Below are 14030 nucleotides of genomic sequence, written 5' to 3' on the forward strand. Positions count from 1 at the left end.
TTGAATGAATTCTACATTTCTTTTGAATAACTAGGCAAGAAAATATATACTGGACACTGTTTCACTATTAATGCAACGGGAGACTAGAACTTACCTATTAGTGCACATCCAGCCAAAAGGCATCCTTCAGCTACACCTCTCACAACAGAAGCAGCAACTCCCACATCCAAACGTCCAGTAGCAAAGTAATCTAGGAAAAATAAAGGTTCTGCTCCGTGGGCTAAGACATCATTGACACACATGGCTACAAGATCTTGTCCTACTGTACTGTGTATACCGGCCGCCTGTGCCACCTGAAATGTACGACTTGTTGCATGCCAAAGGCAAATACTATAACACCTAAAGTTTCAAGCTTCATTATGTCAACAAAACCCTATTTTACTGCAGAATTCTATTTTGCTTAATTGTCTAGGTATATTTGCTAGACAGCATGAGAGCTATTATAACAGATTTCATGCCATTTTTGTAAAGCATCAAAAGGAAACTATAAGCTGCCACAGCAAACCTTCAGCTAAATTAGCAACAAAATTACTGTTAATATTAATTATCCCAAGCCATGTTACAACAGTTAATTATAAAATGAAAAACAATCTCACCTTAAGTTTTGTACCAACGCCATCTGTCCCAGAAATCAGCAGGGGGTCTTTATAACCGGAGGCGTGCATATCAAATATCCCGCCAAAAGACCCCAAGCCACCTATCACACCAGCACGAGAGGTGGACTTTGCTACGTCTTTAATGGCAGCAACCAATGCATCCCCAGCAGCGATGTCGACACCGCTGTTCTTGTAAGTGACTCCCTGACCAATAGTGGACCTATGGTAGAGATGCAGTAAATTTCTTCATTCGTCTTTTACATCACTAGTTCATGTGATTGCAAAAACACATATAAATATTTTATACAGAAATGACAATGCATATACTACTCAATTATCATGTTTATATAAAATATGAATCTAGAGGAATGTTCATAAACTTGAATACAATGGAATGCAATTATGTACAGGCAGTCCCCGGGTTACGACGGGTTCGGCTTACGATGTTCTAAGGTTGAGGCGCTTTTCAATTATATTCATCAAAAATTATTTCCAGGGTTACAGCGCCTACAATGCTGATCTGGCAGAAGAAATATGATGCCAAAAATTCAAAATATTCAATATTTGAAGGTTTTTGTGATGAAAAATGCAATAAGAATGCATTTTACATAATTTTGAATGGACCCAAAGCATTAAAATTAAGATTTTCTTAGGATTTTTGACGACGTTCCGGCTTATGACAATTTTCGGCTTACGACGTCTCAAGAACGGAACCCCCGTCGTAACCCGGGGACTGCCTGTACTCCACAAACAGGATATGTGGAGACTGAAATCTTTAGAACATTCAGTTCCATGGGGTGGCGAGACCCTGGAGTCACATGGAGACTCACAAGTCCTGCCCAAAGGATGTCCTTAAATGAAAACTGAATATTGCTGTGCAGTGTACAGTTAATGTAAATATGTTGTACCCACATGGATTAGCATACATATATGAAAAATTAAACAGCAATACGTATGTATAAGCCAGAAATGGTAAGATAATTTAAATAGTGCAATGAATTAGTATTTCACACTTTTTGGCCTATTGACATCAACTTCATTTACACTGACAGATATTTCCCCAATTTCAGTGTGTTACACAATATTACAGTCGCTGTTCTAGTCTACAGCTACCATTCCAGTCGTATGGTAGCTTTTCTCCAGTTTCAGTCACAGTTCTATATATGTAGTTTTAAAATTATCATTGATAGTCTTAAACATAACTAATGCTGGAAAAAGAAAAACGCCATTGTATGCAGTTTTGTCTAAAGATAAAAACTTTCTAAATAGACTGCTGAAGTCCACACTGGAAAGCAACATTCCAATAATGGTATGAAAGATCTGTAACAGGTTGCACCAATACAGTAATGTGTGTAGATATATGAACGAATGTGGCCAAGAAGGCCACTCGCTACCTGATGGATCAAGAAATAGTAGAGAACAAGAACATGGCCAGTGTAAAATGCAAAAGCTTAAAATTAATACTTACATTATAATGAAAATATTAAAGAGAGGATAGAAGAATAATCCAAACAAATTTGATGATTCTGTAGTGAAAACTAAATTACTTTGAAAACTTTGCTTTGCAGTATCACCCTCATCCGACGAATATCAAAAACAGACTTCTCTGGGCGTTGTGTCTGCAGCTGATTACAAAGGCCAGAGCATGAACATGTGCTCCACTGATAGAAACCACTTCTTTTTTAAATTGTTGGTGAAATCACGTATGCTCAACGTTATGTCTTTCTAAAACCACCTGTGTCTACTTATTCGAAGGGAAAGACCATCCACCCTGCAGCTTCCTTCAAGGTATACAGCCATATGTATTTCTTCATATCACAATGAAGAAACTTGATATAAATGAGGTATTTACCATTTCAACTGGTACAGCTACATATTTTGATCGTGCATACTGTACCATTTCCAAAGTCCCAGAATGAAACAGTTGTCATTCTTGGGCCTTTGAATCAAAAAATGAAATTCATCGACTCCAAAGCATTTTCATCATTTGAATTAAGGAAAATTCTTTCTCCTTAGATCTGTGTGCCAGGTTCAGAATTGGAATTAATTTTATAATGCTCTATAGTTACAAGTAGTTTGGATGAGCATGTGCTACCATGATGTACAACATTACGTCAATCCCAATTTCCTGATTGTCAGACAGACTGATAAGTTTTCTTCTCTTTCTAAATTATTTTCATCATAGTAAATAGTACAAAGATAATCTTCAAGGAAAAGCTATTTTAGAATGGTGCAATAATCGATTTAGTGAATCTCTTCCTGGATAGTATGTATTATTATTATTCAGTAAGTAAAACCTATTCATATGGAACAAGTCCACCAAAGGGTCCATTGACTTGTAATTCAACCTTCCAAAGAATATTAAGGTGTTCATTAGGAAGAAGTAAGAGGAAGTAAAGGGAAAACATTTCACCTTCGCTTGAACTTCTTTAGTTCCAATTGCACGACTTCCTCTGGGAGGCTGTTCCGTAGTCCAATGGTGCAAGGAATAAAGGACCTCTGGAACGGAGAAGTTGGACAGCGAGGTATATTTACTGCATATTGGTACTACTGCAATAACCAGTCTTTAGTGCTAGGTTGTCTAGAGAGGTTTATAGGCTCTTGTACCATTCATGATGAGCCTTAAGAGTTGGATTCTTACAGGAGCCTTTTAGTGATAAAGTGTAATGCAACCTCAGCTCTTCTCTTCCAACTTTCAAGGTAAGAGGTGAGAATATGTATTAAGCTTTATAGTAATGATTCCCTATATATGAACTTAAGATACTGCACCGAGTGAAAAGTAAAAGTAATGTAAAACTGAAGAAACATTTATTGGCACTGATACAAACAATAATATGAATAATGTGATATTTTTTATGGAAAAAATGATAAACTGATGTGACAAAGCCTGGAAATAAAGGAAGAGCTAATACAAATTTTTGAGCATTGGTTACCATAATTTAATAACATTTTGAGATTTAGGCTTGTACGAACCGTGAAGATCATATATGCTAATACTTTTGTAATACTTTGTCTGAAATTAAAATGACCTGGATTTAGGTAAAAATTATCAAATAAACTTAAAGACAAAAATTTAGAAATTAGTTAAGCTAACCTAGTGACAGCCTTGGCAGCAATGTCCTTCCGGAAGAAGGCTCCCTCAAAGGCAATTCTAGAGGCAGCTTCTGTTGCTTTCGAAGCAGCAGAGGCTAAAGATGACTCGGTAACAGTCACAGCAAGTACCCTCCCTCCTGAGGTGACAAGATTTCCATGTTCCATTTTTGTTCCTGCCTGGTACACTCTCACCCCCTCTTCTTTGCTCACCTCCTCAACGCCTAAAATGAGAAAAATATATCATATTTTGGAGGGTAATAATGTTAAAAGGAATATAATCAGAAAATTTATTTTGATATGAAGAGTGTATGAAGTAACAAATTATATTACACTACACATAGCAAATCATATTAGCCTTCATTTTCAAGAAAGTACCCATAATTTCCTAGTTAGTAGCTATCTTCAAAACTTTTTGCATCAAAATTTTATGAGCAAATTTGGAATACAGCAAATCTGATCAAGCTTATAATTTATTTGAGTTAAAATGTCATTGGACAAGTACAGTTATGAAAAAATGCATATTATTGGTAATTTATGGCAATCAAACAGCACAATTTTTTTTCTTCACTTTTTTCTTTCATATCTTGCCAGCGGTATTTACAATAAATCTGTAAAGTTTCAGTTCTCCCTAACCAAAGCTGTTTTAGTGTCACTCTTATTTCATGTTTTATTACCTATATGTTTTCAGCTATATTTCAGTTGTATACAAGACAAAATAATGCACATTTTTTTCCTAAAAACTTTTTTTTTCATAAAACCCATCAGTTATAATTACCCATAAATCATGCTGCCGAATACCCCTAGAAATGTAACATACTGCATGTAATTAATGACAGAAAAAGGGGGGTTGTGAGTCGAGTATTACTTTATAATTAATAGGTTTGTATGGAAAAATCAGTTTTATATTATGAAAATTCCTTAGGTGATGGAGATGAAGAAATAAAGTCACAAGGATAGACGCACTGAGTGAATCAATGTCCCTCTCGCTACACCAACTGACAAACTTGCTCCACTTTGACTGATAAAGATTGATGGTTGAGGAATGGCAATACTATTTGTAGTACTAATGACCGCTAAAAAGCATTATTCACAAGGGTATATTCTTTTGTACATCCATTTTCCTCCTCATTTTGGTGGTGTCATTGATTTAATTGTTAATTTATAAAATTTACTCAATTATACACAATCAAAATTTAAACATGTACAGTATTCATACCTGTTATTCTCTTTCCTTTAGGGTATGATCCTGGATATCCCCCACTGACAACACAGATCGTCACGCAGCTACTTTTTTCGTCAAATTCCACATTCAAGTTTGATAACCTGCCATCAACACAACTCTGAAAAAGGTTAGTATAACTAGTTAGAAAAAGTCTATCAATTAGACTTATAGAGGAGGGTTTAACTCAATACTTAAGTAGTTATATTAACATATTTCATATTACATTATAAGCTATTGGTACATTGCTTTCTACCTCAGGAGATACACGTGGAAAATTAAATACGTACTTAATAATTACTAACATCACTAACTCACAGGTAGTATTTCCAGTTACAAGTACAATGCACACAATAAAATGGCACTTAACGATTACAGTGTCATTAGAAAAAAATTAGTATACAGTACAGTACATATTCTGATTACAAACAATTACTTGGTGAAATATTTTTAGCATTTTCTATTTACAATCTCTATTCGGTTTCATATAGCTAGAAAACAAGTCCAATGATTGCAGAATATCTAAGAAAGATGCGTAACCTAATTCCTCTTGTAATGTCCATAAGTTTAATGAGTATTTCAAAATAGTCTTTCACTAAGACTCTATGTTCTGGCTTTGTTTCCGAGGCCAATTCCAGAATGTGGAGTACTTAGCTTAACCATAGCTTGCCTCTCTTTAAGCAAGACTGGGTCCCTCAAATGTTTTAACTGTGATCAAGGAACTGAAACACATTTGTGACACACGTATTTTACAGCATCCTATTATGCTGGTCACAGGGTAACCATTGTATTCATGACATTAATGTCAACCAGTCTGTAATAAAATGGAAATAGATCAAAGTTTAAATCTTGCAACTAATTCTCTTGTATACTGCCATGAACATCATTCTAAGGATCTCTGTTCACGATCTGCAAAGCACTTTATTGATAAGTGAAAGATCCATTAGGGTGCTCAAACCTTACATAACCCGAATTCACCATTGCTACCTGTAAGGCCAACAACCAGACATAAACGATGGGTGCCCACAAATGTTATCTGGAATTTTCAAAATGCAGAATCTTGAATGTCCTCTCCATACTAATTACTGTACTATAGATTTCATAAATTAAGGATAGCATAAAGCATATCTGTTCATCCTCTTCCAAGAATTTTAGGTAGCCTTCTATTATTTGTTTTGACTTGTTGGTATATATGGTTACATAATATTAACATTTTAAGAGTTAAAGAAGCAGAGGAATTAAGACTAATAACACAGATCTCGTACAAAGTATTAAGTTACCTTAACCACTTCAAAAAGATCGGTACGCAAAAGAGGAAGCAGAACTTGAGTTTCAGGATCCCCAAAGCGACAGTTAAATTCCAATACTTGAGGGCCAGACGATGTTAGCATTAACCCTGCATATAAGACCCCTGGAAAAGGAGATAGCATGTCATTTTACCATGTACAGGCAGTCTTCATATACAATACACAAGGAAACTGAGTATTTGTATGCCTTTAGGTTACAGATCATGAATACTATATTGGGTCACACTTTTGTCATGTAAAATATACACAGAAATAATTTTAACAACCATTTTCTACTTTACCTACAAAAGGAATGCCATCAGCTTTCAAACCATTGACAGTTTTTCTAAGTATATCTTCAATAGCTTTAACCTGTGATGAGGAAACAAGAGGACAAGGGCAATAGGCACCCATCCCACCAGTGTTAGGACCAAGGTCCCCATCCTCCAAACGCTTGTGATCCTGAGCTGGTGGCATCATTACTATTGTGGTGCCATCCGTGAAGCCAAGTGACTGGAATGAAACAGTGGAAAAAGTTTTCATTGCCTATTTACACCTTGAAAAGCAATGATCTTAATGAAAAAACCTTGTGATTGATCATTCACAATGACATAAATACTGTGAAATATGAAGGAATATCTCGCTGAATATCAGCTTTAGCTGTATGCCAGTTTACCTAAAAATAATGAAAACTCATCACAGTATGCATCTCTTCAGAATTTAATCTACAAATTGTGTCAATAACATATAGTGACCTACTGCATTTTTAGATACTTTTAGCCACTAGGGCTGATGGGTTAACAATCCAGAGGGAAAATATTTTCAATATCAGATTTTTTCAACCTTTTCCACAAGATTTATATCACCAAAGCTGTAAAACGGATACCATGACTTCGGTCAAGAGAAAAACAAAACTGTAATCTTGCTCAGCATTTAGAGTTTAACAGATGACAATGAGCAAAACAGAATAAAATCCTAGTTATGTAACTGAATGATCCGTGTACTTACAGAAACTTCATTGCCTTCAAGCATTTCCTCAATAACTAGTGTGCTTCCTGCATTACCAAAGCTATGACTAACTGTTTCCACAGCTGTTAGAGCCAAGTCTTTCGAAGGTGCTACAATGACCCCTTTGCCAGCAGCTAAACCTGAGGCCTTCACCACGTATCCATGCCAAGATTCACTGAAAAATAAAAAAACGGTGTAGCTTATAGTTTGGAGGCATTCAAGCATCATCAAATTAGTGTATGAAAGTTACATAACCCTTCCTTTTAAAAGACAAACCTATGAAATGCTTTGGGGTTTGGGAATTTTGTTTACAGAAGGGTTACTTTTATTAGTTTGTTCAAGTAAACTGCTGTAACTGCTGTGTCCTGATACTCAAGGGATGATTTTGCAATGTTGCTTTGTAGTGGAAATGATAACTAATATGGAAACTACCTCAAAATACCATGTGAAGACACATATCAAGTACTAGTTTTGTAGCTAGTCTCTGGTGATGCCTTCTGCCATCCTTACTTCATCCATGAGATTTGGTATCCTTAGAATCAGAGAAGCAATCTCACCTCTGTATGAATTTCTTGGCTTCTTGAGGATCATTGAAGGTGCGATATCTAGCAGTAGGGATGCCATGTCTCTGCATAAAATCTTTTGCCCAAGCTTTGCTAGACTCAATCTGAGCTGCTGCTTTACTTGGGCCAAACACCTGAAAATCAAGTCATTTTAAGTAAATACAGTATGTTGAATGTAAATTCCAAGGACAAATTTGACTTACTTCGTGGCCACCAAGAGAGCTCTCTCTCTAAGTGGCCATGCTTAAATAACATGCCACTTCTCCCCTTATCTAGTCTGAAAAGTCACAATAATCTGAGATCTCCCCACCAAAATATATGTCAAACCTTTATGCTAATAAAATTTTCTTTGAAAAAAATATATACATTTAATAATATATATATATATATATATATATATCTATATATATAGATAATTATATGATAGTATATATAGATATATTATATATATATATATATATATATATATATATATGAGTCATATTACAATTACCGTGATTCATACATAAATCGAGCTACAATTGTCCTTTAATATCTAATACGCTCTAACTCAGAATTAATATATTTTCATATATGCTTAACTGAAGGGGAGTTTTTTAGGCGATAAGAGAATTGTCGGCTCCCGGGCGCGAACCCTCGAAACCAGACAAATCCAGGACGCCAGTGAAGTTTTTACCCACCTCCTGCGGTGGTGGTGTGGGTAAAAGCTTCACTGTTGTCCTGGATTTGTCTGGTTTCGAGGGTTCGCGCCCGGGAGCCGACAATTCTCTTATAGCCTAAAAACTTCCCCTTCGGTTAAGCATATATGAAAATATATTAATTCTGAGTTAGAGCGTATTTAGATATTAAAGGGGGGGGGACAATTGTGGGCTTGATGTGTTATATATATATATATATATATATATATAATATTATATATAATTATATACATATTCATATACGTATATATATATATATATATATATATATATATATATATATATATATATATATTATATATACCAATAGCTAAATCAGGACCATCATTGTAAATTGCAGACTGTAGTAAGCTATAACTGCCCTGAAATCAAACCCTACACTCAAATTTTCAAAAGAATGATCAGAGATTTTTCAAAAACACATTCATGTATCTCTTGGGCAGTCTCACATAAAGAAGCAACATAGTAATTGCATTTAATAATTAATTCGTACAAAAGACTATTTGAATAATGCCATTTTTTGCAGCTTATAACTTTTAAAAAATAACTGGCAGTCGGGGGGTCTACCGTAACACCACTGAGTATCTCGGTAAACAAGAAATCCGAAAGTTACAGTTTTGCATAAATATCCTGAGATTTGAAACGTCACCTTACCGTTTTTATAGACTTTTCGACATTCTATTACTGCCCGTTTTCAAAAATCGCGCCAAAACATACGCCCGCCAACTTGTTTGTATTCGTCCGCCAATTATCTAGCAGACGATACTCTTGGCCAACTAAGCTGTAGGCGTTCCATTTATCTCCAAAATAATTGACAAACCTGCGCCTCCTCATAACACTTTCAAGATAAAGTTAAATGCAAGTTATATGATATGTAAGTGAAATCCAACGTTGTCCAGAGGTTACCAAAGAAGTAAAGGTTGACAAGGAGGGTCACATTACATGTAAGGATGCCTCCACTATAACAGTAAGGGAATTTACGGGAATAAAAAGTAGTATCTGAGGAATAATCATTACCCCTTATAGAAAACTAGTACATCACCAGATGATGTACAGCAAAAACTAAAGCGAAATTAAGTAGCACAATTCTTATGTATGTTGAAAGAACTCTTGATGATACATTATCCCATAACTATGAATAAAACTTAAGCAGAAATAGTATAGAACAAATCATTAAATAATGACAGTATAAACTTATGTAGAAATACTATAGAACAAATCATTCAATAATGACAGGTATAAAAATTAAAAAACAATTAAAAATGACTATGGCCTATACGTATACTGTTTAGTACATCAGATACCGAGATATGATTCATCAGAGTGGAAAATACATACCTTAATACCAGCCGCATTCAGAGAATCAGCTAGTCCATCAGCCAGTGGGTCCTCTGGTCCAACGACGACAACTTCAATTTCATTGTTCTTGCAGGCATCTATCACAGCCTTTAAATGTCAAACATGGAAAAATGCTCAGTTCCAGAACGTATAGATATTGTATTATACTTTACAGCAGAGGTCTTATTCTATCCCATTTTAAGAACACTACTAATTATAACAACTAGTTCTGTACATAATATTAATAGGGAGTTGATAATTAGAAGATATTTCATCTTTTATAAACAATAACTCCAAAATTAGAGCTTCCTTTTCCATACTGGATTCATTTACAGCTTATGTATACTGTACAGTGCGTTACTGTTTTCATTGCATTTCATCTTGGAACTAAAAATAGCAGAAAGCATGGTAAAATGTTTAAGAAAAGTTTTGTGACAGATTTCAGAGGTAAAGATTGGTTTGTGGGTCAAAAGTGGCTAAAGTACAAGAGAAAACTATATCAAGGGGTAATTTTTGAAAGTGACTTAGCTGCTGGATATGTATGTATATTTCCGAGAAACAATCCTTCTCCCTATGTGTAATGAGAGCAGTTAAGAAGAGCCCCTCTCCCAAATTCGGAATATCTACCTCTCTCAAGCTCGGGTGATGTATCATTGGTTGCTATCTGGATTGGAAAAAGGCTTAGTAATCTGGATTTGGGTAGAGCAGCTTTGGTGCTAAAAACAAATCCTTAAACTCTCGGAATATTTGGCTGCCCCTCAGAGATCGATAGGGTAAACAGTCTCTTAATCTTTTGAAGAGGATGGCAGCCCACACCCAGTTTTAGATGCATTCGTTAAAATATAACGAGGGGGGGGCGGGGTGCTAAGGTTTGCCAGGAAATTATCATCATGAGGGCCCTCACTCACCTCATGTAGGATTGTATCCATGCATTCGAAGTTACAGAGAAATAGGTCTTAATTCAAAAACCTTGGTTGTTCCAGCCAGTTGCTTAATTGCCAGCTCCAAGATAGTCTTTCATACTCCACTGATAATTAATGTAATTAATGGAAACTGGAGCATGTCCAAAAGTTATTTCTACTTCCTTTTGGATGCTAGTTTCCAACAGAGTTGACTACGTATGCATCTGTTCACAAAGGCAAGTTGATTCTGTCGTAGCAGAAGGTGCTATTATTCAAACGTTCTCTTTATGGCTTTGTGACCTTATTTTACTTCAGATATTAGATTGGTTTGTCATTCCCGGTCTTAACTCTAACGGTGTTCAAGGGAACTGTTCTTTCCTCTACTATCTAATATATATATATATATATATATATATATATATATATATATATATATATATATAAGTTTTCATGCAATGCATTTATCACCTAAATCTCAATTGACAAAGAGGCCTTTTATTGTCTAGGAGTAGCTCCTTATAACACTCCAGCAACCTCTCCCCATATTTGTTCTGTAGATTCGGTGACACTTACTCTCCCTCAGTCACTTAGCCAAGCTTTGGAACTCCCCTAATATTGCTTCAGTTATCTCTGGCTTTGGAACTCTCCTCCTGCTTCAGTTTTTCTCTGACTATAAGCATTCTTCCTTCAAGAGTGAATTCCGTCGTTTTCTTTGGGTTAATTCCATTTAAGCATGAAAGGGGGAAGGTTTTGCCTGCGGTTTTGCAATACAATTCATTGAGTATAAAACATATTTGAAGAATGAATGTAAATAATTAAATATTATGCTTTCATCAACAAGAGAGAGAGAGAGAGAGAGAGAGAGAGAGAGAGAGAGAGAGAGAGAGAGAGAGAGAGAGACCTTCAACTTACTCAACTTTGAAACTAATTTTTGTGGGTATTTCTAGACTAACTCAACAAGAGCATATACAGTCGTGTATAAATGGAGAGAGAGAGAGAGAGAGAGAGAGAGAGAGAGAGAGAGAGAGAGAGAGAGAATACACCAAGGCGACTCACCTGATGGTCCTTGACATTCAATGTGATGTTCGAGACTTTGCTGAGGGCAGCAGTGCCGGGGTTGCCAGGAGCCGCCAGGATTGATGACACCGAGGGAGATTTTGCCAGGGCATCACAAAGGGCGTGTTCCCGCCCCCCTGAGCCAATCACGAGCAAGGCGCTCATATCTGCAAGCATATGCGTTTTCATTAGGGGATGTTCACTGCAAATTCTTTTTTTTTTTTGTTTATTGTTGATTATATTCACTTGTTTTTGTACATTCTGTTTCCACCAGATTGACACACACACACACCATAAAATCCACTATTTTTCAAGACAATATTATACCACTTGGATATATATTATATATTCTATATATATATATATATATATATATATATATATATAGATATTATATATATATATATATCTCCAAGTGGCATAATATTGTCTTAACAAATAGTGGCTAAGCTAATCTTGACAAGAAGTCAAGAACCTATACGTATTATTCTATGAATTTGCTGCTTCCGTGATACGTTTGTGAATTTTGCTAAGCAAGATATGCATCACTTACCTTCATGTTGTGCATAATAATAATAATAATAATAATAATAATAATAAATAATAATAATAATAATAATAATAATAATAATACTATACTCGAAGGAGAACGTTCCTGCCTGCACTCTGGACTGCATCGACTCACAAAAAACACCGAACATGTCGGATATTAGTGATAACGAGACCCAAATACGAAATCGTAAGAAATACTTAATCATTCACAGTTGTCATTCAAAATAAGCAGACAAAAGGTTAAACGTATGAAACAAAGCCTAAAAGACGTTCAATTTGCAGAGCGAGCTTCGCCGGGAATGCGAAAAATAAGGCAGAAATATAAATCAAAGTAACAGTAAATATATTACATGTTTTACCGTACATATAAAAACAAATGTCCTTATATAAGCAGCGGAGCATGACTATCCTGCCCACAGTAGAAGTATACCCTACATAATTGGCCATTATCAAATCGTGGTTGTGGAGACACTAAGAGATATATTAAATGCGGTTTACTAAAGAACGTTAAAACGTATAACTGGTTTTGGGACCCATTTGCATATTTATCCCTACGAGCATTTGTAAACCGTGTAGCTGTCTTAATGTCAGTTTTTTTTTTTTATATTATTTTTTTTAGTCATTCTGAGAACTGATTTGCCTCTGGTTGACAGAAGTAGGGTTAACTTGTTTACTTGTTCGTCCCTCAAGCAGGATTGATAGTCCTATACTGGATGGTGACATCCGTATTCAAGTAAAACTTTTAAGTAACAGTCTTAGTTTAGAACATATTCATATCCCTTAGATTTCTGTAATGATGACAACAGTCTCTTCTGTAGTGCAATTGTGGGCAGTTCACATATAAACTCATTCATTCTATAGTAAAAAGAAAAAAATAGTACGATATGGTTGACTGTTCAAGACACTGGCGCCTACCGTTTATCCTGACGCTGAAGGTATTGCTCAATATTCTAAATCCCTTTTACACTGTAATTCCCGGTCAAATCACAGAAAACCAAACCACTGAGGCACAGGGAAACCGCATGTAGACGTCTGCGATTCGAGTTAGGTGACCACTGAGACTGAGACTGAGGCAGCAGGACAGGATCTCAATTCTCAAGTTGTCCACCGTACCCCGTGCCGCTGTTGCCCACAGCCCAACCACCCGGTCCGCTTCTCTCCGCTATCCCACTACCCTAATCGCCGGCTCGACGAAAACCTCGTTAATTTGGATAACGCGTCGTCACGGGTATTTATGAAATGAATATGATTTCGGTTTATACTGTGAAGGGTCTCATTCATTCCAATAGAGGCTTGAAGTGACAGAAGTATACGAGTTGTACAACCTCAATGTCGCAGTGGAAACGACACCAGTTCTAACATCACTTCTTTAAACCTCACCAGGGTCGCTTTCTTGTGCAGCCTTGGGCCAAAACCAGTTGCCCACTATCGGATTCACAGTGATGAGGGATCTGCCTCGACCTTGAACGAAAAGTTCCTTTCCATGAACTGCTTACGCTGTCATTTATGAGAATATGCGATAATTTTATAACCACTCTATTCTGCCTTTCCAGAACATTGCATACAGGCCGATACATTCGTGTACCTACAGCAGTAACAACATGATTACACTAATTAAGTGGGTTTGAATGACGGACAACCGTAGAAATAAGGAATAACAGTTTGAGAAAGCTTATGGTTTTTTTTTCCTCTTGCGTCGCTTACGTACTATTGCACAGC

General features: G+C 36.0%; 1 protein-coding gene across 3 annotated transcripts in view; it reads right to left on the minus strand.

Moving 5' to 3' along the window:
• LOC135203537 (trifunctional purine biosynthetic protein adenosine-3-like) overlaps window positions 1-13821 on the minus strand; it is a 30387-nt gene extending 16566 nt beyond the window's left edge. Inside the window, exons 1-11 of one of the 3 annotated variants that reach the window (XM_064233268.1) lie at window positions 13692-13821; window positions 11760-11926; window positions 9802-9909; window positions 7760-7899; window positions 7203-7377; window positions 6497-6707; window positions 6189-6319; window positions 4906-5029; window positions 3691-3910; window positions 597-816; window positions 95-293 (exon numbers count right to left, since the gene is read on the minus strand). In XM_064233268.1, the coding sequence (XP_064089338.1) occupies window positions 95-293; window positions 597-816; window positions 3691-3910; window positions 4906-5029; window positions 6189-6319; window positions 6497-6707; window positions 7203-7377; window positions 7760-7899; window positions 9802-9909; window positions 11760-11924 (1693 nt within the window). In that variant the 5' untranslated portion in view covers window positions 11925-11926; window positions 13692-13821. The other 2 variants (XM_064233269.1, XM_064233267.1) reach the window with 2 other exon arrangements.
• Between the last annotated feature and the right edge of the window lie 209 nt (window positions 13822-14030).

The sequence above is a fragment of the Macrobrachium nipponense genome, chromosome 36, assembly GCF_015104395.2.
Source record: "Macrobrachium nipponense isolate FS-2020 chromosome 36, ASM1510439v2, whole genome shotgun sequence".
NCBI classification, from domain to species: Eukaryota; Metazoa; Arthropoda; class Malacostraca; order Decapoda; family Palaemonidae; genus Macrobrachium; species Macrobrachium nipponense.